This window comes from Phalacrocorax aristotelis, chromosome 2 (assembly GCF_949628215.1).
Source record: "Phalacrocorax aristotelis chromosome 2, bGulAri2.1, whole genome shotgun sequence".
NCBI lineage: Eukaryota > Metazoa > Chordata > Aves > Suliformes > Phalacrocoracidae > Phalacrocorax > Phalacrocorax aristotelis.
The window spans coordinates 86,581,260-86,607,828 of NC_134277.1; the positions used below are offsets into that span (position 1 = coordinate 86,581,260).

A 26,569-nucleotide genomic window follows, 5' to 3' on the forward strand; every position below is an offset into this window, starting at 1 on the left:
TGACTGACACAACAGGTAAAGCTTCCCAGGAAGAAGTCATTGGCGGGGCTAAGACTTGATTTTTCATTCACTGCTTTCTGCACCAGCTAACCGGACAGTGAAAGAGCACCCTACCTCATTTCTCCCACCAACTCTCCTCACAATGTTAATAGTTAATTTCTGGAGAATCTGACAAAAACTCTAAGCAAAACCCCAGCCAACTTACGTCAAATCCTTGCAGGCGGCCAACATTCATCATGTCATTACACCGTTTTGGTACTATACACATGACCTCTACAGCTCTCTGTTCAAGAGAAATAGAAAGTCAAAACTAATGAGTTAGTAGGATAAGATTTTGTTTCATTTGCTATGGTTGCTTTAGAACAGAAACGCAAAAAGTAAACGCTTATCAGAATTACATTCTCAAGAAGATCAGAAAAGGAAAGCAACCCTATGTCAAAACAAGTAGAAGTTTAGAGCATTGAAATCACTAAGAGAAAATGTCTTAAGTACCTCTAGTTCTGTTGTGTCAAGGTTAGCTTTTTTAGAATATTTGAGGAAGTCCTGAAAAAGAAAAAACAATAATATGAGTTCTTTTCTGATTAATCAGCAACGAGAAATCTTAGAAAACCTGCATTTGCTATCCTCTGTGAGGGAATGACAGACTGCAGAAGACACATAGAAAAGTTTTCTTTTTAAAGCTTCTTGATGCAGTGCTTTCCTCCTCTTATTTTTTAAGATTTATTCACTACTTTTGATTTAGATCATACAAGAACATGTATTAAAGCAATGACCTCTGTGATACACAGGGTTGCTCTTCTGTAAACATTTATGTGATGTTAAAATGGTTGTAGATGTAGTTGGAAAAGCTGGGTTAAGTCCCAAAAACTCATACCGCGTTTACATGTGAAAAGGGTTGGGAGATCCCTGTCCCCTTCGTATGACATTGGCACAAATTCTAAACACTGCCATGTCACTGACTTGAGTTCATTTGGTCTTTAACTGTTGGGAGAGAAAAAAAAACCCAACAAACCCACAAACAAACCCAAACCAACAGTCTGCCCAAGCTATTAACTGCAATTTTTATAACTATATGAATATGCTCAGAAAATAATCATTATATTACTTACAAATCTGGGTTCCATTTGGGAGGAGGGCAGAAAAGCATCAGCAATATTTAAAAAAGAAAACATACCCGTTAACACATATATTAAATCATTCACCTCAACATCACTTTACCTTTAGTAAGAGCTGGTATTTCATAATTCTCTGCACAGGTTTTATTAGCAAGTCTGTGAGCTGAAGTCTGTGGCCCAGGCGTTGCTTTAGATCCTGAGGGTTGTAAAACAAACATTTTTTTTTTTCTTCACTTAGAAACAACTTGTTCTGTTTTCTTGAGTTAGAAACACAGCAGGATACATCACTATTAATGGCTATCAGAGCAGAAACTGGCAGAAGTCAGAGCAGAACCTAATCTTCAGTTAGCAAAAGCTAGAGCCCTGCCCCTTATCTGTATCAGCTTTGTTTCCAAAGCATTCCCCACTCCAACCATCTTCCTTATCTTTTTTTGAAGAGATTGTATAGTGAAATGCAATTTTTCAATCACAGGCTGTATATTGCCTATTTCTGACAGTGATGTTTGCTAATCCAAAATTGCCACTTCATATAATACACAATGTTAACTCCCTGGGCTAAGGTTAGTACAGATGAGACTCTACCGATTAGTATCTTATGCCTATAGTTTTCTTCCCCTAGAGATTAATACATCTCTAGGAGCCTGTACCTGACTTGAGAAATCAGAAGAGAAGTGGCAAGAATTTATAACTTAAAACAGTAACAATGATATGTGCTGCCTTTTTTTTTTGTCAACATCTGATAATGCTTATGACTTGTACACACCCTCCATCTTGCACATATCCTCTCTCAGAAACTTACCTCAAAAAACGTATCAATGTATTCTGAGACAATGTGCTCAGACTTTGGTTTGTTTTGGCAGTAAACTATGTACATGTGCAACCTTCTCTCCTAGAAGAATAAAGATACAGAATCACATATCATCATCAAGAAAAAAGCATGCCAGATTGAAATGGAGTATTATTTTAAGAAGTACAGCTGCTCAAAAGTATGAACTTAAAAGTGTCCTTTTGATGAAAAGAAGCAGCTACATATGCAGAAATTACAAAGCTGAAAACACATTTATTTGGGAATATCATGATGATTTTAGAACGGCAACACAAGTCAGGAAATTGCCACAGTTATAAATACTCTTGAACAACAGGTGTTTAGAGATGATAGCTCAGCAGGTCCCACAGTAAAATTAAGAAAATGGTTATCTTTTTCTTTTAGCAAGATAAATGGACAGAGACTTTGAAATATCATATTTTTACTTGATTTTAATAATCTGATTATTGTTCTAATATATTAGAATAATGATCTCCTGTTTAGCTGTACAAAGCAGCTAGGAGAAACCTCTCAGTCATCTATTTAGTATAAGCTGGCCTATTGGAGTCTGAGTGGAGATGTAGGTGATAGAGCCTGGAAATGGTGGTCGTAGGCTGGAAATGATGGTGCTAGTATTTTTAAACTCTGATTATGTATTTTGTGCTTTTAACACCAAGGCAACAAAGAAAAAGAGAGAGAGCATAACTTCAGCCTTCAAGATTCATTCTTGATTACCAACCTTGCTGGTTAAGAAACACGGACATACCATATGCATCTATTACCTACTCCAAAATCTTCCTTATCATTTTGCTAGGATTGGTTTGCCATTAGAGGCTTTGCTGCTCAGAAACTTAGGGCATATTGACCAGTGAATAAAGACAAATGGAAAGCAAAAATGGAAGAAGAAAGATGGAGCTTTAAAAGGACACTGAACATAGATTAAGAGCAGGAACTGAATCATCCTGTTCTAGCTGATAGTCAGGATTTTGCTAGAGGACATCGTAAGCGCATCACAGCTTGCCTTTCCAGCTGGAGTGGTAAGGGTGCCTTTCAAAGACAACTCAGTTACACATATACCAGGAGAAAGTAAAACAGCAATCAGAAACAGGGAGAGTCATTCCCTTCAGGTTTCCCATTTTACCAGTGTTGGAATTCTCCCCCCTTCCCATGCCTGTTTGTGGTTTTGTTGTTGTGGTTTGCTTTTTTTTTTAATAAGAATAATCATCATCATTCCCCCTCAGAAATGAAACAGCTCATTCCTCATCATTAGTCCAGGAATTAGGCCTGGCTTCCACTGATACTGTTCCATTAATGTTTGGTTTTGTGCTCTTTCGCTACCCTGGTATTGACTTCAAACACAGACCGCAGAGAAAATCTGAAACCCATTGAATCTGCTTTAATCCAGTCTGTCTTCAGTCTTTGCACACTTGTGCAAATGATCATATTTAGCAGGCAAGTTTCCCTTCTGCTGTCTTGCGTGATTTGGAGTACCTTGAGACCTCATCTCAAAGAGATATTAAATTGTATTTCTACACAGAGACACCAAAATGACTGATTAGTGGCATGTCTGATGTGTCCTGAACTTTGATATTTGGTTTCTAGATAACTATTTCATCTGATATCGTTCTGAAGTGTTATAATACCCACATGTAACACATGGTCATTCCTTTCAACAAGTAAATGAAAAGTGGAAAAACAGGGACTTGCATAAAGGTCTAACGGGTATTGTGTTGGACTAAGATTAGACATAATGAATTTCTGGCACTCTCAGTTCCTTCCCCAAGTGAACAGGGAGGAATCTCAGACACTGCTGTAGTCCTCAGAAAGGGAAAGGATACAGAACTAGAATGCACTGAAACCAGTAAGAAGAATGAGCTGCTTTCCTATTTCTGGTTCCATGGTACTGCATGGATACCTAGGATTAGAAGACAGGTGTATCTAGTCATATGAAATGAAAGTTTCCTTGCACAGAACTGGAACTGAATTGAGAAACAGGGCCCACATTCATATTTCCTCTCCACAGGAAGACACTGGGATAAAAAACTAGATTATTTACTTGGTCTATTTATAAGCTTTTATAACCTATCTCTCCACCTCTTACAGTGAGGAATATTTTACAGCACTTTAACTGTATTGTACCATAGATAAAACCTTAATAATCAAACATGTTGGGCAGTAGCAGGAATAGGAGTCTGCCAAAGACATATGCACTTACATGCTTAACAAACAGGGACCCCAGCTTTTCTGGATCTTCAAGGCACTTCTCCAACTCTCCTAAAAAGAAGCTGAACATAGACAGAATAAGCACTTTTTTCTGATAGCACACACACAGCAACAGGTGATTGCAAGGCAAAGTGGTCTTACTGCAAGGTCCACTTTGTGCCCCTATCAGCAGCTTTGGATATTAATATAAGTCCAAAATGACAATGTTAACAGTGTAATATTTTAATATAGATTTCCAAAAGGACACACTGAATCCATCCCCAGATGTAAAAATACTGGTGTTCATTAATAAAATTCTTTCATTTCCTATATTGATTGAAACTTTTCTCCTTCCTAGTCTGAGGTGCTCATATTGCCATCCTAACCTCTAACAAATTCTTTAGACTGTATTCTTAGAGAAAGCATTTTTGAAACAAAGCCTCAAACAAGGTACAAACTTCTGTACATAACACTATCCATACTACAGATTCTCAGTTTAAGCACTTGGTATGTATAAGTGTCCTTGTTTAAAGCAAACCTTCATACCAACATTTGTAAGCTGAATCTACAGTATCTACAACTCAAAGCACAAGATTAAATGTATTTACCTTGTATCTGAATATTTGAGGGGAAACAAAAACCCTCTTAAAGTCAATCTAGTATTTAAGTAAAACTGTTCAGCAGGTGGTTTTCAAGTGGATACGTACTCTCTGTGCCAGTCATAAATCTGGTGGATGTTTCCAAATACAATTTTGTCTTTGCCTTTCATGTCATCAGGTACGCCGTCTTCCTTCATAAGTGCCATATAACCCTGCAACAGTCCAAGGAAATTCACTGAGAACACTTTAACTGTAAAGAATTGTGTTGTCTTTTAATCCCCCTTTTCCCCAGAAGCTTTCCAAATTGCCCATGACAACAGCTTGCTTGGGACACAAAAACAAATAAACAAAAATGCTCTATAACATAGCATAACATTGAGCACAGACACAAAATATCAGATTGGCTTGAGGTTGTCTGCACAACACTGCCCAGTGTTAGAAAGACAAATTCACTCTAGCTAATTTAGCCTACGTTAACAGGCTCAAAGCATAGAGAAAACTTCTACAGCCCTTCTCCTTGTTGTCTGAAGCAGCTGCAATGCTTTGCCAGGTAGGACTGTTACCAAGTACGAGACACTGAAGTGGCTTCTGCGCTCAACTTTGCTCAGTGTTTCTTATTCAGTCATCCACACAAACCCTACACCAAAGCGTGCTGAGGAAGCACGCAGCTGCACTGCATATGGATGGGACTGCGCTGTATGGACTACTACTTGCGGTATGAGCAAACCAACCCCAAAAAATTCAAAATCCATTCTATTAGCAAGCATTCTGGCTGCAATAAAGTTACTTTTACATTTTCCCATAGTCCTGTCTTCTTTTTTGATGTATATATACACTCATCTCGCTGTGCAATTCTATCACATAGTTAGAGTTGGAGCATTTTTAGATTTTGTCATATTCATGCACCTTTATTATTCCCTCTATTTTTTCCTAATACTTCTATCCCGAATTAGCCAGGCCTGGTTTTAGTTTGCAAAGTTTATGTTTTGATGTGTACTGTTTTCATCAGGAATTATTTTGTTAGTTACAAAAATAGATCTGTTCATAGCCTTCTAATGCACCCTTTAAATACTGTAAAAAGGCTATCACAATGCCAATCTTCCTCCCCCTCCCTCCCTTTAAAACATTTTAAGAACTGAACCTTGTTAGGCTGAAATTCACTGTCATGCTCATTCTCTCTACTCTTCCAAATGCATTTTTGTTGGTAGCTGAAGACCGAAGGGAGAGGTACGATGTTACCTCATTCTACAGAAGGGGAAACTAGGAAGTCTAAGAGAAGCCTAGCAGTAGGAAAGGAATCAAGTCGTTCAAATCCAGGATAGTTCCTCTATCTACTGAGTTACAATGTTTTTCTAAATTTAGTTGTGCTAAATAAAACCATCTAGTGTAAGATACTATTAGGCCAGAGGTAATGATCTTAAAAAATTACTAGCTACACTCTTCAGAAGAACAAACAGGAATGATATCTAATGCAATATTTCTAATACACTGAAAGCCCGCAGGACGGAAACCTCAGAATGCAAGCATTCACATTTTCAGTTTCTTCCTGTGATTTGTTTTGAAAAAAACATGAGGCTCAAGCTACACAGCTGGTTGGTACCACATTTTAAAAAAAAAAAAAAAATCAAGGGAATGAAGAACATCATACCTCAACTACGTAGCCCAGATCTCGTACATAATCTCGCTCTGTCTCCACTAATTCCTGTAAGACATAGCTACAATAGAAAGAAAATGGTGAACACACATTTCATTAAAAACACTGAAACAGATTCTTGAAGAGGGTTAATGGCAAACAGCTTTTTAGACATTTGCAGTCACATATGTTTGATAAGAAGAGCTGAAATAGAAGAATTAATGCACATTCTTTCTGAACAAGATGCTGCTTAGACTTCAGAACCTGAGCAGGCTTAACTCTGTTTATCTCAAGTCAAATGTTTTCTTACATGTGTCATTAAAATTAAACATTTAACTGTTGTTTAAAATAAAATGCTATTATGGCTCTGGTCTGGAGACTCTTAAGTATATGAACTGTTATTTCTACCCACAGATTAAAATAATTCTGAAACCAGGCATGTTTTTGTTCTACCATGGTAACAGTTTACTATTACCTAAAGCAATTAAGAGTGTGGTAGAACAGAACAAGGAGAACGACCAGTTTTTTTGAAGCCTAAATCACCCTCTAAACTTTTGAAGATCAGTACCTTCCTGCATAACTAAGACTGACATGTGACAAAAGTCAGGTATAAGTAAAACAAAAAAACCCACCACCACAGGAAATTGAAACTGTTTAAGAATTTTTTTTTCTTTGCATAATGTGACTGCATGCTTGACACCTAACACAAATCTTCCCCCTTCCAGATTAACAATTTCTGGTACGAGTTTGAAGTGGTCATTTTTACAATATTTCATTTATCTCTTCAAACCATTGTCAGAAAAGGACTGAAAATGTGGTCTTACTGTCGTCTTTTTAAGGAGCTGGATTTCCTTTCTTCCATCTCATCTATGGGTGATGAGGAGGAGAGAAGCGAGTTATCTGAGGGGTTGAAAGATGGACTGCTGCTGTCACCTTGATCTACCAGCAAGGAACTTGGACGGTCCTCCAGGGCCTGAGAAGGTGTTCAAGATAGACAGCAACAATGATTTATTTCCCCCTTATTCACAAGATGGATTTACATGCAGCTGTATAAGGGAACCTATGGGAGATCAATTACGGCAATATATCTTGGCAAAGGTGATCTCAAGCTTCCAGGAAACCAATCAACAACTTGGCTTTCCAGTACAGACAACCTAACTTTATAGAAGCATATTTTTCCTTCATAGCCAGTTTTCCTTCATAGTAGAAGAAAGGAGTTCAGTTGGTTTAACCAAAAAAAGATAAAAATCAGAGCATCCAGCTCAGGATGTAAGTACTTCTATGGTGGAAGTTACACAGATGTATGCTTATTGCTAGGGATAAAATTATATTTGTCACACTTCAGTTCTGGCATATGCAAGTTACTGTCAATAATAAATAGGACATCTCTAAAGGAGATTCTTTGGATATTACATTTTATATTAAAGTAGAAGTGCCATCTTTGTCAGACATTTTGTTCATCATATTAAGTAGCCACAATACAGACTCATTGAAGAAAATAGTCAATGTTGCTTCTGCATTGACTTCTACAGTCAATGTTGCTTTTGAGCTTCATGACAGTTCAGATCCTAGGAAAGACTCCCCATCTCTTCTGCCAGATACACTGTCTCCCTTGCACAGACTCTGCAGTCTTCTGTTTGTACAAAATATGGAGAAGCCGTAGGAGAAATAATACAAATAAGCTTCTATGAAGTATTTATTGGACTTCTTTAATTCAAGCACATAATCTTGGATCAAGCTACAGTTATGTATCACTTTTTCCTTGAATGTGATACAGGCTTTAATGCAAGACACATTTACTTCACCAGGGTGGGGTTCAGCTGTAATATTTTTTTGTCTCCCTACAAAAAGTAAAACCTAATAATGATATGCCTGGTCCAAAAAACAGGAGAAGCTGACCCTTGGCTAAAATCCTGAAATGAGAACATCTCCACCAGGGACTATATGCATGGATCATTAAGTTATATCCACTGCTGGGCTGCCTGAAAGACACATGGACTCTCAAACTTTCCATTTACAAAAAATCTGCTTTGAGTTTTCCCACAGATCACTTCTTATTCACCCTGCATTTTAATTCTGTTGCACCAGAAATGTTAATACTCTAAGAGAATGCAGAAATTATTTCATGTCGTAATGAAAGTGAAGTGTAAGTCTTCCTGAATGAGGAAATATAAAATGGAAATTCGAATTTCTCATTCTGAAATTCAAAGCTGCTTAAATTTAGAAGCAGCCTGGGAAATTTCAACCTCTGGTAACATGGGACTATCATGCTGCGATTATCTGTAGAGTTTTCACAGTGGCACTTCTTCTAAGCCCAGCAGGGTCTATATTGCAAAAGCCAGACTTAAAGGTTTTGAGCGAATCACAGCATTGCTGAGGGACCTCCTGAGACCATACAGTCCAATCCTCCCTCTCAGACAGGGTCACCTAGAGCAGATTTTCCAAGACCAGGTCAAGTCAGGTTTTGTATAGGAAGGTGGCCCTTCCTGGTATTAACCATACTCCCTATTATTTGACAATGAGCATCTTCAAAAACAGAGAAATTTTAAAACAGAGAAACTTAAAAAAGCGGATACAAATTCCTCCTTAATTTGTTAGTAAACACTGCAAAGCAAGGAAGGAATTGCTAAACATACGAAACGACCCTTTTACTCTTTTACTTATTCTTCGTTATCATGTTGCCTAAAAACCAGCTAGATAGCATAAATGTCTCTGTGCAAGAGTTATCTGCTTTACTGTTGAACTCTGCAAGATGTGCTGTAAATTCAGTCTCAGGGATTCTTCTCATAAAGGTCTATCAGGCAAATCAGGGTAACCCTGGGTTTTAGCGTTCACTTTACTAATAGAAAACACATTTTCTGCCATCTCCTCCCCCCGCCCCCCTTTTTTTTTTTTGCTTCTCTACACAGCCATTTACCTATTCAGTAACTGCTTTCACAAAAGAGGGTGTACGAAGTGACCCGTACACCAACCCGGGAAGTGACTTTTGAAACGGGCATCAATTTTTACAAGTCATAGGTGTACGCTCAGGATGGACATGTAGCTTTTCTGAGAATAGCAAGTTGGGACTTGAAGACACAACTTCTTTAAACACATGCATCTGCCGGTCAGCCTCACCATTTTACTTTTGACGAGCTCTTCAATTGCACTGACTAGTTCTGCAGCACTGGGTGTCTCAGAGCTGGTCGGCCGCACCAGTAATCGAGAGGATGTCTGTGCAATGACATAAAGGGAGGAGAATCCCAGAGTTAGCCTGGTACTTGCTCAAGGATCACGAGACCTCCTTCACTTCTCTGTTAGAGAAAGGTACCTGACAATAACTGTCAGTGTAATATAACACTAGGATCATCCCTTCCAACTTGGGCAACTGGAATTACAAATTTTAAGTAACCCCCACAGAAGTTAAATGCTGGGATAAAAACTCTTGTTCCTACATGCAATAGAACTCAAGGAAATATCCTTCATCTTGCTGATTATGATAATGCCTGACAAATAGCTATAAGAATCACCTGAGCTGACCCAATGGACAACAGTTTGCTAACATATTTTAGTAGTGCTCAAACAAAGCAACAACTGCAGAATAATAACAGGGACCAAGACGACTTGAAATAAAGGAGGAAGCATCATTAAGCTAAGAAAAAAATACATCAGTAACTCAGGGACATTTACTTTTCTAAAGGAGCTGGGGTATATTGCCCAGATTCAGAGGGGAAATTGAGCTCACCATTCCTTGTGCCATCCATTTTCCCCAATGGTATGTGTAGAGCACAGATCATCTCTGGCCTCATAAGCTATAAAATGCCAGTTTATAGATACAACTGAAGGTAAAAGGTGTCCACAGTAAAGGATTCTGGGAGAGGGCCACGAAATTCAGCCTCAGTAATTTGCAAACAGAGTTGTTTGCATATTACATTTATCATTAAATAACTGGAAAGTGGAAACGGTGTAATATGAACCTACTTCATATTACAAACAGCACAGTGAACATCACGTAGCAGAGTAAGCTGTCCTGTAAATGTTTCCAACAAACTGGACAAAGAAACGGCATGTATAACAACACAAGAGGTTCTGCTCAAATCAAGCATGGGTGTAACAAGGCTCCCTGTAAGTCAATACAAAAAAAGAAAAGAATATACAGATTTTAGGTAGTTTGCCTTGTATTCATCTTATTTGGAAAGGAAAACGGGTTGGGTAAGCAAAGGAAATGCAGACAACTTTAAATGGAAAGGTATGGGAACTGAGCCAAAGCAGAGACAGAACACAAGTTAACATAATGCTGCATCAGAGTTTACAAAAAGAGAAAACAAAAAGCAAAAATAATTAGTTTCATATTAACATAACTGATCTTGAAATTTTAATACTGCTTATCCAAAAATTAAATGCAAACAACTCGTAAACTGCCATCAAATGCAAATCCATGAAGCATGCAATGATTCTGCTGAGCAGGAGAGTGCATACTGTGCAGATGAGCTCTTAGGGTAGAAAATGGTTGCGTTATTTAGTGATACTAGACAAATCAGCATGGCCTAGCACATGATGTTTGCACGCACACCACAAACTGAGCAACCCCACAGCTAGGGCATCCTTTAGCAATTGTATGCTCCTGACATCTGACTGTTGACCAGGTTTTCCAAAGCCGTGCTTGTATGCAGGTTTTCACTTTGGATGTGGAGCTCAGCTCAGCCTTACAAAACACTGGTGGTGTCGGAATCAGCCTCAGATCAAGGTCTCTTCTCTCTGTTATTCCTCTATGGGAGTATATGGGACATGACAGTAAAACTTCAGAACTGGTTGTTTTCCAGTTCACAGGGTTGTATCGTACATTATCTGAAAAAGGAGGAGCTGCCAGGCTGCACTGGTGAAGCCTGCCTGCTGACTTTCTTCCTGATGATGTAGTCTGGGAGCAGAGTACACCCCTTGTCAGGAAAATAAGCAAAGGCAGAGGGAGCAATTGAGCACACACAGGTGTGAGATGTTGCTGGAGCCCACAGCAGGCTCACTAGGGCGGGAGAAACCCAGTGAGCAGGGAGTTTCCAACACTGAGTGTAGACCAGGAGCTCTAGAGAGGAAGAAATGGTTGCAGTGAGGAGCAGATGAAGGCCAAGCCTCTGAGGTCACGGAAAGGAGAAGACATTCCTTGGGATCCAGAGGAGCTGAGCAACCCAAGAAACCACTGAGCGCAGTAGGAATGCGAACAAGGACTCCACCCAGAAGGCAGACAACTGGGAATTTGTTTGCAAGGCTTTTATTAATCAGTAACTCCATCAATAAGGCCAACTGACTTCTGCTGTGTAAAACTTTGCTCTGGCTTTTCACTTCTGCGTTCCAGTAAAGCATTTGCTTTAGTTCCGAGAAATCAGTGGTATGCCTTAGTGTGTGGACATCAGGGAGGCACACACAACCTCCCAGGCTGCCACGAGGGGACTTTTTTGCCTCCTACCATGGAGTAGGACAGATACTGCATAAAAACAAGGCACCTTAAGTGAATCACGATTAAAATATTTTGAAAAATTATGGTATAATATTAACTGTACCAAATTTCAACTTCTCAGAAGCCTTTCCTATGATGCAGTTTAAGCTGCTTAAAAAACTGTCCCAACATGTTTTTACTGCAGTGGGTGCATGTTAACCTCTTAAGAAGTGAAAAGTAAAATTTTACTGCGGATTGGAAGCTACTCAAAGCCTTTTACACTACCGTCATAAGGATCTTACTTTGCATCAGAAATACAAAAATGAATGGACACTAACTTAAAAGCATATTCCTTCACGTAACTGTTCATACTATGCAAAAAGAGCTACATAAGTAAAAGCCATTTTTCTCTGGAGAACTTTTTATAAGGCTTACATATAAATTTTTTCATATCACAGAAGGGACATGTATGTATAGCAGCTTATCAGCAGGAACCTTAACATATTTTCACCAACATGACTTTTATTCTATTTCTAAACCTCAAACTGAGATTATTTTCTATCAACAAAAGTATTCTCTCAGGTCTAAAGACTGGCAAAATTTTAAAAGATCTATTTTTACCTGTTCTGTTTCAAGCATTTTTCCCAATATATCAACTCCCCCAACTCATATATTACACTTTTTTGATTCAGATAACACGTAGGAATTAAATACACATAGAGCATGGAAGCCAGCCGTTTTGATCCTACAAATAATAGGATACAATGATCATCCTCAGGGATGACTGAGATGCCCACTGAAAGGCAGTGGGATAAAAGGAAGAAAAAGAACAAGTCAACAAGATTAGCCAAAGTTATCAGTAATATCTGCACCACTCAAAACAGTGAGTAAACACCCACAAAATTCACTAATAATATTCATGATATAGATGACAATGGCTAAAAATTTTAAGCAGCAAAATGGAAAGTGAACAGTGAATGTGAATATTTGCTGTACAAGTCCACACTGTTTCTACTCTAAAACCCTCTATTTCCAGGCTTGATAGTTGTTCCCTAAATATTTGATCCAGGTTGAAAAGTGAAATAAATCCTCCCAATGTGTGAATATCACAACATTTAAGAAAAACAGATAACATGCAAATAAGATCTCCTTCATGCAGTTACTAACTACATCCAGAATGTCATTACTGATGCAAAATTTTTGCCCTCAATTTCAACGTGCATTTGTTTTTACAAACCAGCTAGATTATTACACCCTTATTTGGATATTAACTTCTTAGTAGACTTGTAGAGGCATAAAGAAACAAAAAAAGAAAGAAAAAAGCTATTCTGCTATACAAAAACACCTTAGACAGCTCATTCTGCTTAGACGTGTACCTAGAATTTTTTTCCCCTGAACTAAGCCTATCCAAAATAGTAGGGCTTGGTGAACAGCTTATGATCTAAAAAGATGATGTACAGCTTTCAGATAAGCTTTACTTGCACATAGCAATTTAACCTCAGTACCCAAAGGTATGATTAGAAAACAAGTAAATTCTAATCATTAAATACGGCATCTGTTAAACAGATGTAAACAGGCCTGCAAACACACTAAGTGGCCCATTTCCACATTTAAAGTGCTAGTAGAAAAATTTCTGTGCTTGTGCTTTTAAAATAGAGGTGCATTTAATTCACACTCTTTCCACAGAAAACCCTTTTAACATTTTCTAAAGTGGTGGAGTGATTATTTCTGTCTACCATAAAGCTATATTAGATACATTACAGAGATTTTGGAAACAGAAGAAAGATTTGAGAAAAGAGAGATTCTCTCAATGTGTGAAGCCTTCCCCGCTTCCTCCTCCTACCTTGTCATCCTGCGAGTCGGGCTGGAGAAGACTGTGTTGCTGAATTGCCATTGGAGGAGGAAGTGGTACAGCATCCGCTCCCTCTTCACCTTCCTCCTCTCCACAGCTCTGCATGCCTGAAGAGGATGACTTGGAGAGAGTGCCACTGCTCAGCCCCTCGTTCCGACCTCTCTGTAATGAAATCAAGACATTCAAGCTCTGTTACCTCCTCAGCAGCACAAAGCTTCAACACTAACTTGTCTTAAACAAGTCTGTTCTGTAGATTCACCTCCTTCCCAACAAGTCAAGATGTTCCCACAAACACAGTGCTGCTCCTCAACAAAGGGGAAAAAAGCAGATGCCAAAGCTAATGTTTTCAGTGTTTGGTAAAAGCAGATGGATTGAGATACTGAGAACAAGACATTCAGTTTGAAATTTACTACAGGAAAGATTACTAAAGCCATGTTTGCTTTCCAAGTTTAGTTCTGTAAAAAGCCACGTTCCTCTAACTTAGAAACTCAAGAACTTTGTATCAGAAGTACCAACCCTCATAGCAAGACTTCTAAAGGATAAAAACAACCTTGGTTACAACATGAAGTATTTTGTCAATTATCCTTTCAGGCCCTTCAACTCCCAGAGTAGTGAGAGCAGACTGCTTGTATAATTTTTACAGTTGTGTTGAAAGACAGTCTTTCCAATTATACAAGGAACTATGATTTCAGTTAGCCAAAGTTTAATGTAACTGATCTCACAGGATAATTTAACTGTCTTTAAAGGAAGACAGCACAGGTAATTATTATTTTTTCCTGACTTTAAGGCACTGGCCTTAGGTTTTCCATCCCTCACAGAACTGCAGAGTAACAGATACATCCAAAACAATTCTACAACTGTATCACAGAGGGTCTCTTTCTACAGCCTGACATTCAAGGATAGAGGCCAATATTCCCTCTGAAACCACATCTCCCAATTCACCATGCTGCCAAGTCTCTTGTCTTTTCTTTCCCTACATTTACTGTATAGCTTCATCAATGTTCCAAGTTTGCAGCAAATTATGTTGGGAACAAGCTAAAAGAAGTCCTAAATAATTAATTTGGCACCTGAGACCACTTTTCTGTACAATAACTATCAAAACCACTAGTCAGATTCAAGCCTGGTAAAAGGGAATAACTGTATAGCATGCAAGTGCCTGCGCCCTTGGAAGCAGTGAGATACCATTCATTTCAGCCTGAAGTATAAATTTGTAAGACAAGAGAATTTGGCTCAGTGTGCACCTAACTGGAGGCAGGCTTTGCTCATACATGAGTTCAAGGCTTAGAAAGATGGACACATATCTGTGGGAGGAAGAGAAATCTTCAGTAGATGTCCTTGGTAGCAAAATCTGGAATAGTTCAATTTCCTTCCCTCCAATGAAAACTACCATATTTATTATTTGACCAATGGTAACTTCCTTTTGATTTGAAGGACCGGTAGTTTTTCTGTGCTCTAGCTCTTATTCAAGGTAAATACAGCTTTAAGCAGTTACGTAGCTCTTCCTATATTTTCCCTGATCCACCAACAAGAAAAGGAAAGGAAATACAAAATGACCTGATTATTCTCAGAACACGAAGCACCTCTACTCACACAGCTGCTTTCCTGAGTGGGATAAGAGAGCAAAGCCAAAGAACAACTTTTTACTCTCCCATTTAATCTTTTTCAACTAGACATCCTTCTCCATAGAGCTTTACTAAAGCTCTCAATGCAGAAGGGCCCAAACTGTGCCTGGCACAGTACTTACACAACGTAAAGCAGTCATCAAGAATGAGCACATAGCACATGCCACTTTGCTGAACTGCTGGACAGTCAACTGAGGAAATAACCTTCACCTGACAACGTTTAGTTCTTTGAAAAACGTAAAAACAAGTCTTGGGAAGCTGCCCTGAATGCTTACCTCTTCAACAGTTTCATCTTGTGGGGTTGCTGCACTGTCATCAGAATCCTTCTGAGACCCTGCATCGGCGCTTTTGCGAACCTCTCTGCTCTTCTTATGCTTGTGGGCTAGTTTTTTGACATGCCCGTCTGCTTTTCCACTACTGAGACGCCTCACGGGACTGGTAAGCCATTTTCTCAAAGTGTTGCCAGGGCGCTTGGGGCCTGGGGAGCTCTGTGCACCGATCATGTGGGGCTGAAGCGATGTTACTGAAGCAGGAGGACTGGCATCATTGCTGGAGACTGAAAGGGAGTCTGAAAAAAGAACGAGGAGAGCATTTTAAAGCTGAAACACTGGTAAGTGAGAAACAAGGCAAACTGAATACATAATAATGGATATCAGATTGGCTTTATGGAGAACTTGACCAGATTATTTTGAAGTAACCTGGCCTTTAACGACACCACAACTATCAGTGTTCAAGGTACACGCGGCCACCCACACACCAGCACCATTTATAGGCTTAAAACAGTCAAGCTTCATTAAGTTGCTGCTGCCTTACTTATAATTCATACTTACCACTGCTGCTGATACTTATTTGATAGTGGATTATATTTTCCATATGTCATCTTACTTTATAGAAGGATATGATTGTTCTCTTTAATGTATACTGCTTTGAGCATGGAGATGAAGAGTAAAAATAATTGCCTCAATGACAGAAGTAAATTATTTTTCAGACATCAAATTTTATTACAAATGCTCCAGTTACTTTATTTATTTATTTCGCCTACCCCTGTGAACAGGGGAAGAAGAATCCAGAAAACAGCTAAATGTCTGGCTTTTACCTAAATCTTCTCGAGTTTTGGTGGCTGTTTTATTTGTTTTTTGGAAAAGCACATAACATCTATGTTTAAAAGCCCATTTGCTCAAGTCTCAGGATCAGCAGTGTCTCTCAGCATGACAATGCCTGAAATTCTGTAGTCAAACAAAGGGTACACTTTTCTCAAGCCATAGTTATATGTGCATGAGGTCAATACTACTTTCCCACAAGGTTCCTGTCACTTGAACTGGACTGTATGGTTATGATAAACACCCACTGGTTAGCTATTGTGAGACTACATTTCTTTTTTCCCCACGCAGCACAATGCTTCTTCCCCCAGCAATTCTCTTTTCCTAAAAACATACTTTTTTCTGGACACATTCTTGTAACACCACTTGTACGAACATTATCTACCGCTAGGGTATTAACAACTCTCCTAGGTTGTCAAATATGGTTTTTTTTCCCCCGCTGCGTATGCACTTTTGTAGATACATAGTTTATATAAAGATGACATAAATAATGTTTTGTTGAATGTTTCTCCTGCTGGGAATTAAATGCAGTGCTTGTGTTCCTTCTTGAAGCTTGACACAGATGTTCAGGTGACTACTTCTGGCAGCTTTTCTGTAAAAGGCATATTGACAGTCTGACCAGAGGTAGTTTGAATTTTGTAGAATAATATGGTCACACTGATATAGCAATACACTTCACTGTGAACATCCAAATGCTTTGGATCTACACTCAAGTATGTGAGGCTGTTTTGTTTCCACAGAGTATTAAGTGCAAATTATGGCTTTGAACTGAAATGGGGAAAGAGACATGAAATGCAAATATAATAAATTAGGACTTTTTATTTTTCCTTCACTGCTCAAGCTGTTCCAAAAAGGGCATCCCTTCCGTGGAATCCAAGTGTCATCTATCAGGCTGTTTGTCAAGATTTTTCTCTCTTCTAATAAGATCCAAATGGCATGTGATTGTTAAGATACATCAGCTCTGATGCTAAGAACTCCTGTAGCTTATACTGTATGAACACACATATAATAATTGCTATAAGCCACCACTTTCAGCATGTTTCCATAAAGCAGAAGATAAACAAACTTTGCAAAGCATACTTTCAGTCCAACAAGCTAATTAGTAACACTTTAAAGCAAGTCACCCAGAATCAGGATTCATCTACAGAATTGATCATCTAGCCACAGCTGTAGCTGTGCTGCACACGGGAAAGGAGACTTCCTATCATGCCATTAACCTGGTTTCAAGGCTTTAAGTAATGGGCACTATCAAAAAGCAGATGGAGACTTACACTAGCTGGCTTTGTCTCTAAATCTTGGGATAGCAGTGCTACAGAAATACCCCATTATTTTCTTGTTGAAGCAGGAAACATAAGGAAGAAATTAATTATCTATAACAATGGTTTTCAAATTGCAGTCTGAGGATCCCTCAAGGCCCCTGGATTACTGCTTATGGGTCCTCAGCACATAAGCAGAGGAAGCCTACTACCATCAGCGTCCACACCATGACAGATTTTTTTACTTTATTTATATGAAAAAAAAAAAAGTGGTCTGCTTATTAAAAAAAATTCCAAACAAAACTTCCAACCATCTGCAAGCTCTCCACAGGAATCCAAACAATCTCCTATTAAACCTCTGTAAGAAGTTAGTTTGACTTCTCTTTCCCCAAACTCAGCTCTACCTTTATTGTATCATGCATCTTTTAGTTTTACCAGACACCTTGTTTCAGAAATCATAGTAAACATCAGCTGCTGGGTATATCAATAAATAACCTTCTGCCACTCTGCTAGTGGAAGAGAGAAGAGCACAGAACAGTGCCGGTGTTCTGGTAAATAAGTTTTTTTTCTTTCTCAAACTAAATGCTGTGTTTTCAAGACTTCCAAGCTTGAAAATGTTATAATCACTCAGCCAAGTTTTTCTTTCATTTGTATATATTTTTCATCCCAGCAATAGTTCATACAAGTTCCTTCCATGTAAATAAAATAGAGCACATTGCCTTTTTTTAATATATATATAAACAAGTGAATTAAGCCTCCACAGAAGTTCACCATGTACTGTTTTGTACTTCTGTATCTGTTACATTTCTTTCATTTACAATTACTTCTTTCCAAGAAAAAGGCAGTGTGGTGGTGCAGTTAACTGATTGCTTAAGATTTACTTTTACAAAACATGCCTATCCCTAAGCATGTAACATGCCTGGAGTTAATAAACCCATTTTTCTTTTTATAAAACCAGTGCTCCACCTCCTCAAATTCTCACCCATCCTTTCAACAATCAACACTTATCAACCACTGCATTTCTTGTAAAACCAAACAGTACAATGCAGAGCCCCTGAAACTATGGAAGGCGAGTATTTTTGTCTGACCGCACTTTTGCTGTACCACTCCTACTCTTAACCCAAGTTGGCCAAGAGTTTGTGGGCAGAAGGAGGGAAGAGAGCAGGAAAAAATACGTACACTTTGCTCAAGTGGAGAGGATCTAAGAGAAAAAACAATATTAGCCAGACATCTTTCGCAGCTCATACTTTAGCCATATCTTCCCACACAGCATTAATTTCCATTTGGCATGCAGCATGTAACTGCTTCTCATCTTCTCTTCTGCATGATTTAATATGAAGTACTTATCGAAGTATTATTAGGGCTTCAGGGAATCATAAAAGTGGACAAATACAAGTAGTACACCAAAATGATAGCACTGCTCCACTCTGCTTTTTAAAGCATGAAAGCATTGGGGGAAAAAGAAAAGCTTAAAATGAATAAAAAATACTGCATTGCCATAAATGCTTCAGCTTAAATATAAAATTTTATTTTAAAAGTGTTTTAAAAAAAGAAAAAGAAAAAGAAAAAAGAGAAAGGTTTAACACCACCAGTGTTAACCTGAATGGAACATCAACCCTGATTTTTTTCTCTCCTCCTTAAATTTGCAGAAAACATCCCTACAGCCTTGTAGGTCAATGTTAATACTCACTACCAATATTCCACGCCAGTGTTTTCCCAGTGAGGCCCTTTACCGTCCATTTTCCCATCCCATCCCAGCTGACAGGAGAGCTGTTACTCTCATCTGCTTCCTTAGGAGACCAGTTACCATCCTAGAGTATAGAATGAAAAAACCTAGGTGCTGAAGTTCATAGATTTAAATAGAGCCATTGCCAGATTCAAACATTAGGGAATATAATATTCAATACAGGCATTTTCAAGAGCACAGAAAGACCCTTCACCTTCACTATGAAAACAGCTACATGAGTGTGTCTTATTTCCCCCCTGCCCCATCACTATATACTACTTTGATGTATACAAATAGGGATACAGACTTGGTTTGATTGATTACCATGCTTGGGGATATTTACACTAAATTGTCTTTGTTTCCTTTATGACTACATTGCAAATTGTTTTTCTAGGGTTGCTCACGAATATTTTATCACTAAAACATGCTAAAAGAAAAAAATAAGTCTTCAAAATTAAACCAAGAACAACATGGACTTTTAAAACCAAAACAGATGGAATAAATTTGGGGTATGCTAACCACGACTGTGTTTCAAGTACAGTAAACTTGCTAGTGAGTGTCAGATTCCCTTTTAGAAAAGGATAAATGCAACAGATGGCCATCTTGGAGAGGAAAAAAAACCACAACACACATATAACAATCACACACAGCAACACCAATACAACAAGAAACTATCAAATTTAATAAAATCACTATTTGCTCAAGTAGAGGCAGCTCTGTAATTCAATAAAGTATTTTTAAAAACCTAATGGATGAGCTTTGTTTTGTAATTCATAGCCACAGTAAGAAAAGAAGTTTTTAACTGCCATTTCTCTCAAAGTAAAAACCACATACATTGCTCTGGTGGTGAGGTCAGAGAGTTCACTGAGAGTCCATTAATATATTTTTGAAGCTAAAGAAAAAGGGCAGGCAGCACGGGTTCTGACCCCCTAAAGTAGATGATAAAGTTACCTCCAACAAACAGTCAAATATTTGAAAATGGAAGGGAAATGGGAATTCTCATTCTAGTCCCAGCTTTCTTAACACTAGAAACATGCACATCTGTGATTAATAAACTGGTTTTTTTCCCTAAGAAATAAATCAGCCATGTTAAGCTAGCTGATGACTTGAAAGACTCTGCTTCATATTAACTATTTCCATATTGCTGTTTTTAGTATTTACAAGGAGAGCAAGGGGCTACAAAAATCTGACTTTCTAAACTAGGGAATCAAACTGAGCCTGTTTGATGCCTGCTCTGCATCTCTAATCCCAAAACACTGCAAAACCAAAAATAAAAATGTTTCACCATCTCTGGGCTATAAAACAGGGATGGGGCAAGGAGTGAAAAATGGAGTGGAGCAAAGCAAAGCTAGTATCCCCAACTGGCATGTCAAACTGCCACTGCAGACCTGCTATCCACCACGGACTTTAAGGACTGGAGAGCCCACAAAGCCCATCACACAGGGCAAGTAACCAGCTGACCAGTAAGATTTCATGCAGGTACATTACAAATATTTGGGGACAAGAGGTGCTTGTCTGTTCAAACCACAGGCAGCATGATCTACACTGATACACTTGCAAGTTTAATATGTAAATTGGAAACAGCTAGAGTTCAGTGATCTCCCAAGTCTGTATCTACCTACAAACACACAAGCCCCAATCTGAGCCAAGTCAACGTACCATCAGAGGAAGCAAAAACAGTTTACTAGCGTGTAATGACAAAATCCTGTAAAACCCCACCTGTGTACACCAGTCATCATTTGTTACTAGATGAGATGGGGAAAGCTTGAAAAAAAGAGCGCGAGGTTTATTTTATTCGTAGACACAGGCACAGTTTCTTGAAGCAAGAAGTTATCAATCTGCCATGTACAAGACCATTCAGATACTTTTGTACATGTCAGGAATTTTACTCCTCTCCTGCTGGGTATCCTCTTTAGACTACCCTCACTGTGAAATTTTTGGAAACCAATGCTGGAATATACATCAAAAGGCATTATATATGTTTCAACTTTAACAAGCCAAAATAAAGGCAGTTACCATTTAAAGACAATGCAGCTTGTGCTTTATCAGGCTTCCAAAGGGGGAATTTCTACCATCGCCTTTGGGAAGCATGAGTTTCACTTATGGTATAGAGATAGTGCAATAATTTTCATGGAACTAGTTTCTTAAAAAAAAAATTGCACAAAATGCAGAAAGCTAGTACTCAATACATAAAAGAAAATCCTTCCATCACATTTGTGTTTTGAGTGGAACAAACACACTCACTCTTCATCTTTGGTCAGCAAACCTTTCCTGCTTTTTATTTCAAATTATGCACTGTGCTAAAATACAATTTGTAATATTTTCAGTGTGTGAATAGAGTTCAGCTCCTTAGTAGATCTTCACTGATTAATGAGTTGTCTGTATTAATTTTGACTGATACCGACACTCGCCGAGAGCACTTGGGTTTAAATGTATTCAATGATTAGTCTTCCAAGCCATCAAAAGCTGATTGTGTTAATAACAGATAGATTGGAATTCTAAACTCGAGGCTAGATACTCTTCAGCTTCTCTTAATGAGATACTAAGCTGCCCCCAAAGCAGGTCTGCAATTAAAAAAAATAAAACAACCAAATAAAAACAAAAAACCACAACCCTCCCCCCAAGACAGACGTGTCATCTTAACTTCCAAAGGTCTTTCTGAAACTGAGAAAAGCCATCCAACAGACATTTGCAACAGCACTAGAGAAAGAAACAAAGAAAATCTCTGAATAAGGGCAAAAAGAATACACTGTTCCTTTCAGTTAGAAAATTAGTGGCATATGCATGAAGGGTTTAATACACTTAGATTATTATTTTTTAATACCCTCTCCTGCCTTCCTACCCCGTATATGTAAAAATCAAGGTTTTACATTTAAACTTTTAAATAATTTCACATGCATTACAGCTTGCACATAGGGAGAGCTCTAAACATATCAACCACTATCTAGGAGCTAAACACCAACAAAATTTACATGGGAAAAAAATCCTCCTCTTAAAACTGCTGGATGGTTTTGCATCCACACTTGTTCTCCTCCCCCCCGCCCCCCCCCCCCCCCCCTTTTTTTTTTAAAGCAGGAAGAAGGCATGGTATTGTGCCAGAAAAAACTTTCCCAGGTTAACAGAAGTTCTGTTTGTGCTCCCTGGAATTCAGACCACAGAGATACAAAACCCCAAACCTAAATCTTGTATATTACTACAAGCACAAGGCAGCACCACAGAACGGGGGGTGGACTTTGTGGGGCATTTCATTCTTTTTCATTCTTTGCAATAAGCTTTTACTCTCTACTGTTTCTGGAGAGAAATATATTTTGTGTCACAAGTAGGAAGTATTAAAAGTTACTCACACTGCTGAAGTTTACTTTCACAGTTTGTGAAAGCCACAAACTTTTAATATATTAAGTCTCAGCTTCCCTGTACGCAGCTTATATTTTAACAGGCTACATCTTGATCTCAGCTCCACTCTTTTGACCACCTGTTTACTCAGATTTAAATTCAGCTACATTCATGTGCCTGGCAGGACATGCCAAGGACAGATTTATGTCCTCTAGCGCTGTTTCTCAGTCAAGTTCTCACTCTATGCCAGTACACTGAGCCACTATCTCTTATCTGTCTATCAATTAAAGCAAGTGCCCTGATCTTTTTAATATTATTACCTCCCACTGAAAGGGGTGTGTGTGTGTGGGGGGGTATTTCCACTAACCACTGATTGCACAGGGGCTTGCATGCTTTTACCTAAGAACCAATGAACAAGAAGCCCATGTTCTAATTTTCAGACAAAGTTTTCTCCTATTCATGCACAATCTCCAGTGAGTTTCTTTGGGTCAACTGGGGCCATCAATTAGTTACTTATCTCTTGCACTTCACCCATGCCTCCTGATATATGACATCATTTTACATCACCATGAAGGAGCACATAACATTATTTGTTCTGCAGAGCTACAATAGGCAAAATTTTCACTGACAAATTTAAGTTACATACAGTTAACTCCCTCACAGGGGATGACACATACCATGTAATTAAGAATATTAAGATGATACCCTTCTCTCATAGTTGTGGAAGTTCTTCAGTGCAGATAAACAAGAGAAATATTGATTTTCTGTATTAGAAAACATGTTTTCCCACAGCACCAATTTCCCAGTTTCCCTTTAAATACAGTAGCTTTAAAGATCAAATTCTCACTGAGATGTTTCACAAAGTCTCAATCACATCACCCATTTTTTGAAGTGTGGGTGTTTGGAGCTTTACTACAGTCTCATGTATATTTTGAAAAATCTTATTTATACGCTATTTTTGCCAGATGCCTAGCATCAGCAATGTCCAACTACTTTAGGATGACCAAAGTAGAAGATCAGATGAAGGCATGGCCCATCCAGTCCTCCCTCCAGAAGAACGGATGCAACAGGAGCGGTGAATGCCAGGGACGACTCTGTTCCAGGCCCAGGGCCATTGCCTCCACATTAGGCTGGGTTGTAGAAGAGGTGCACATAACCCCTCGCCTCTAGCGTACTCCCCACTACTGCTGCAGCTTGTTAGTTTAAGATCTCAGCACAAGAAGCTGGTTGAGGGCACAGCACAGCTCCTGGAGCAGTGGGAGCCGGCAGCATTAGCTGCTTTCCAACTGCTTCACGTTACAGCACTCCCCGCCTTTGACAACAACACGCAGCTAGCTGGTGGGGAGAAGAGAGGCCTGAGGCGAAGAAGCAAAAGAGCGAAGGCAGAAGCTTTGGGCCCTGGCCTCGTAGGCAGCGCTGGCGCTTAAGACACTAGACAGAGAGTTTTGCTGACTGCTGACAAGCTAGTTGTCTCGTGCATGCTGTGTGCAACCTACTTTTGAAGACCCATGCTGCGCGATGTTAGCAGCAAAGATACAGCTCTGTATGTCACATACTACAAATGAGAACCACTATTGACACAAGATTTGTGATAAGCAGTTTCAGATTTTAGTTGGGGCAACTGCAAGATCCATTTTCGCTCATCTGTTACTGAGCTGTAGGGTTTTATCATCTGCTACTTTAAATTTTGCTGCAAAATAATTTTTCCCTAGGAAATGGATAAAAATAAACATCAGTCCTAGAAATACAGTTCTGAAGCAAAGCAGCAGCATATCTGATATACTGTGTGCATCAGTCCAGAAGAGGAAGATATGAACAGATATGAAACAAATATGTCCATACCCATATAGATAACAGAACATCCAACCAAAGAGAAAATAAGATGCATTCAGCAAGTCCTCAGCTCTCCTGAAAGCAGAGAAAAATGTGGGGCAATGGAACGAGAGAAGCAAGTCTGCAGAAATTGCATTAGGAAGAATCACAATTGCAGACGTTATTTAAGGCAATGTATCTCATGCTTCCCTGTGCAAAAGCTCAGCAACGCAGAGCATCCCAATGGAAGGAATTTATCCCATGCAGATTTTAAAACATCCTCCACTACTTCTACAAAAAGGCTGTATATTAACTAGGCTATTGCAAACAAGTGCGAGCAAGTCTGGTCTCAAAAAGGAAATAGGGGATGCACAGTTCTACCGGTGCACTTTTGAAAGTGAGAATATACATACGGATAGGGAAGAAATTACTTTCCACCTCATGTAAGTGATAAAACCAAGCTTCACAATCAGCATAAAATGCTGAGCCAAAATTACTATTTTTTGTTATTCAATATTACTGTTAAAAATTAATATTAATTTATATGTAATTGTAATTAATAATTTTATATCATATTCATATATTATTATAATATATTATATATGTAATATTAATTTAAATAATTTTAAAATTTGGTTAAATATAAATATTTTTTTCTTTTGTCCAGAATTTTGAAAAAATTTGAGCAAGTATAACCTCTGCCATGTATTTACAAATTAGTGGCCTCTAGAAGACAAAAGTAGATGTATTACATTCTCGCTCTTTTCCAAACACCTTAAAGATTTCCAACACATGAGAAAACCTCCAAAAATTCTCTAGTAAAACTGAGTCCATCACACACTTTGAAATGCAAAGGGTAGATACTGATAATAATTGCTCAGCATATCTTCAAGGGTGTTAGTGAAGTTCATAAATATAAAGCCACAGTGCACAATGCTAGTATTGAGTTAAAAGAACAAGTGACACAAAAGAAATAATGACTTTATCAAATTTTATTTGTTTAAAATCCCCAAGTTATTAGACTACCTGTACTAAAAAAAAAATACTTATTTCCTCTTCTCTTCACCTACTGCAGTTACGCGTTAGCCTAAATACACACACTAATCCAACAGCGATTTTAACAGTCTTTTTTCCTTTTCCCTCATCCTCTTGATTCAAAGCAGAAGAGTTCATTAGAACAACTAGCGATTGTTTGGAGCCACAGCTTTAGCAACAGCTGTACAAACACATCAATCACAAGTTAGGAACTCTGCCATAAGCTTAATAATAATATACTCATATTGTTTAGCTTTGGGGCTATACAATAACTTTGGTCATTTTCTCTTTTCAAATGTTACACTGCTGTAGCCCTCAAAAAATAAATTAAGAAAGTAATTAAAGCAATAGGCAGGGAATATGGAATGGCTAAAACAGTGACAAAAATTGGTCTTCCAAAATTCCTATATAATAAAAGACATTTCCTTCTTACCCAACTAATTGACACTAGTGATAGCGATAGAAACTAATTGTACTAACATTGCTTTGCATAGTAAAATGTTGAACTTCTCAGTGCATACACTACCTGGAATATTAATGAGCAGAGTCAGACCCTTGCCGCCATACCACTGCTATCAGCCTCCACACTGCATAACTAGATGACTGTAGGTGATGACAGACAACTTCCTCTGAGTTCAGTCCCACCTCAGTAACTACATTATCAAGAGCAGTCTTAGATGACAGTGATTGGAAACCAAACTGGTTTTAAACTTTTTGTCTTCAGATGGAAATGTAACCTGAGCAATGCAACGAGAGAACATATGACTTTAATAAAGGTCAGTCACACTGGAAATATATATATATGTGTGTGTATATATATATATATTTTTTTTTTTTACAGACTCATAGTCAAGGTTGACTAGCAGGTAGCTATTGAAAGTCATATTGGCAAACTTCTGCACAGATGTCTTCTTCAGGATGAAATACTTTAAGGGATCATGGGAAGATACTCCTCCACAACTTTGTCAATCAATGAAGACTGAGGTAACAGGGGAAAGATAACTCCCTGGTATAGATATATTTTAAAGCAAGCAAACAATAAACTAATGAAAGATGTGACATTTTATCT

General features: G+C 38.4%; 1 protein-coding gene across 2 annotated transcripts in view; it reads right to left on the minus strand.

The window, feature by feature from the left end:
* Positions 1 to 26,569, minus strand: part of TRIO (trio Rho guanine nucleotide exchange factor) — a 257,022-nt gene that overhangs the window by 20,175 nt on the left and 210,278 nt on the right. The window contains exons 35-45 of one of the 2 annotated variants that reach the window (XM_075084261.1): positions 15,514 to 15,806; positions 13,608 to 13,778; positions 9,472 to 9,567; positions 7,179 to 7,327; positions 6,370 to 6,436; positions 4,830 to 4,933; positions 4,136 to 4,205; positions 1,915 to 2,004; positions 1,219 to 1,311; positions 493 to 543; positions 206 to 283 (exon numbers count right to left, since the gene is read on the minus strand). In XM_075084261.1, coding sequence (XP_074940362.1) covers positions 206 to 283; positions 493 to 543; positions 1,219 to 1,311; positions 1,915 to 2,004; positions 4,136 to 4,205; positions 4,830 to 4,933; positions 6,370 to 6,436; positions 7,179 to 7,327; positions 9,472 to 9,567; positions 13,608 to 13,778; positions 15,514 to 15,806 — 1,262 coding nt within the window. The remainder of the gene's footprint in view (positions 1 to 205; positions 284 to 492; positions 544 to 1,218; positions 1,312 to 1,914; positions 2,005 to 4,135; positions 4,206 to 4,829; positions 4,934 to 6,369; positions 6,437 to 7,178; positions 7,328 to 9,471; positions 9,568 to 13,607; positions 13,779 to 15,513; positions 15,807 to 26,569) is intronic. The other variant, XM_075084262.1, reaches the window with a different exon arrangement.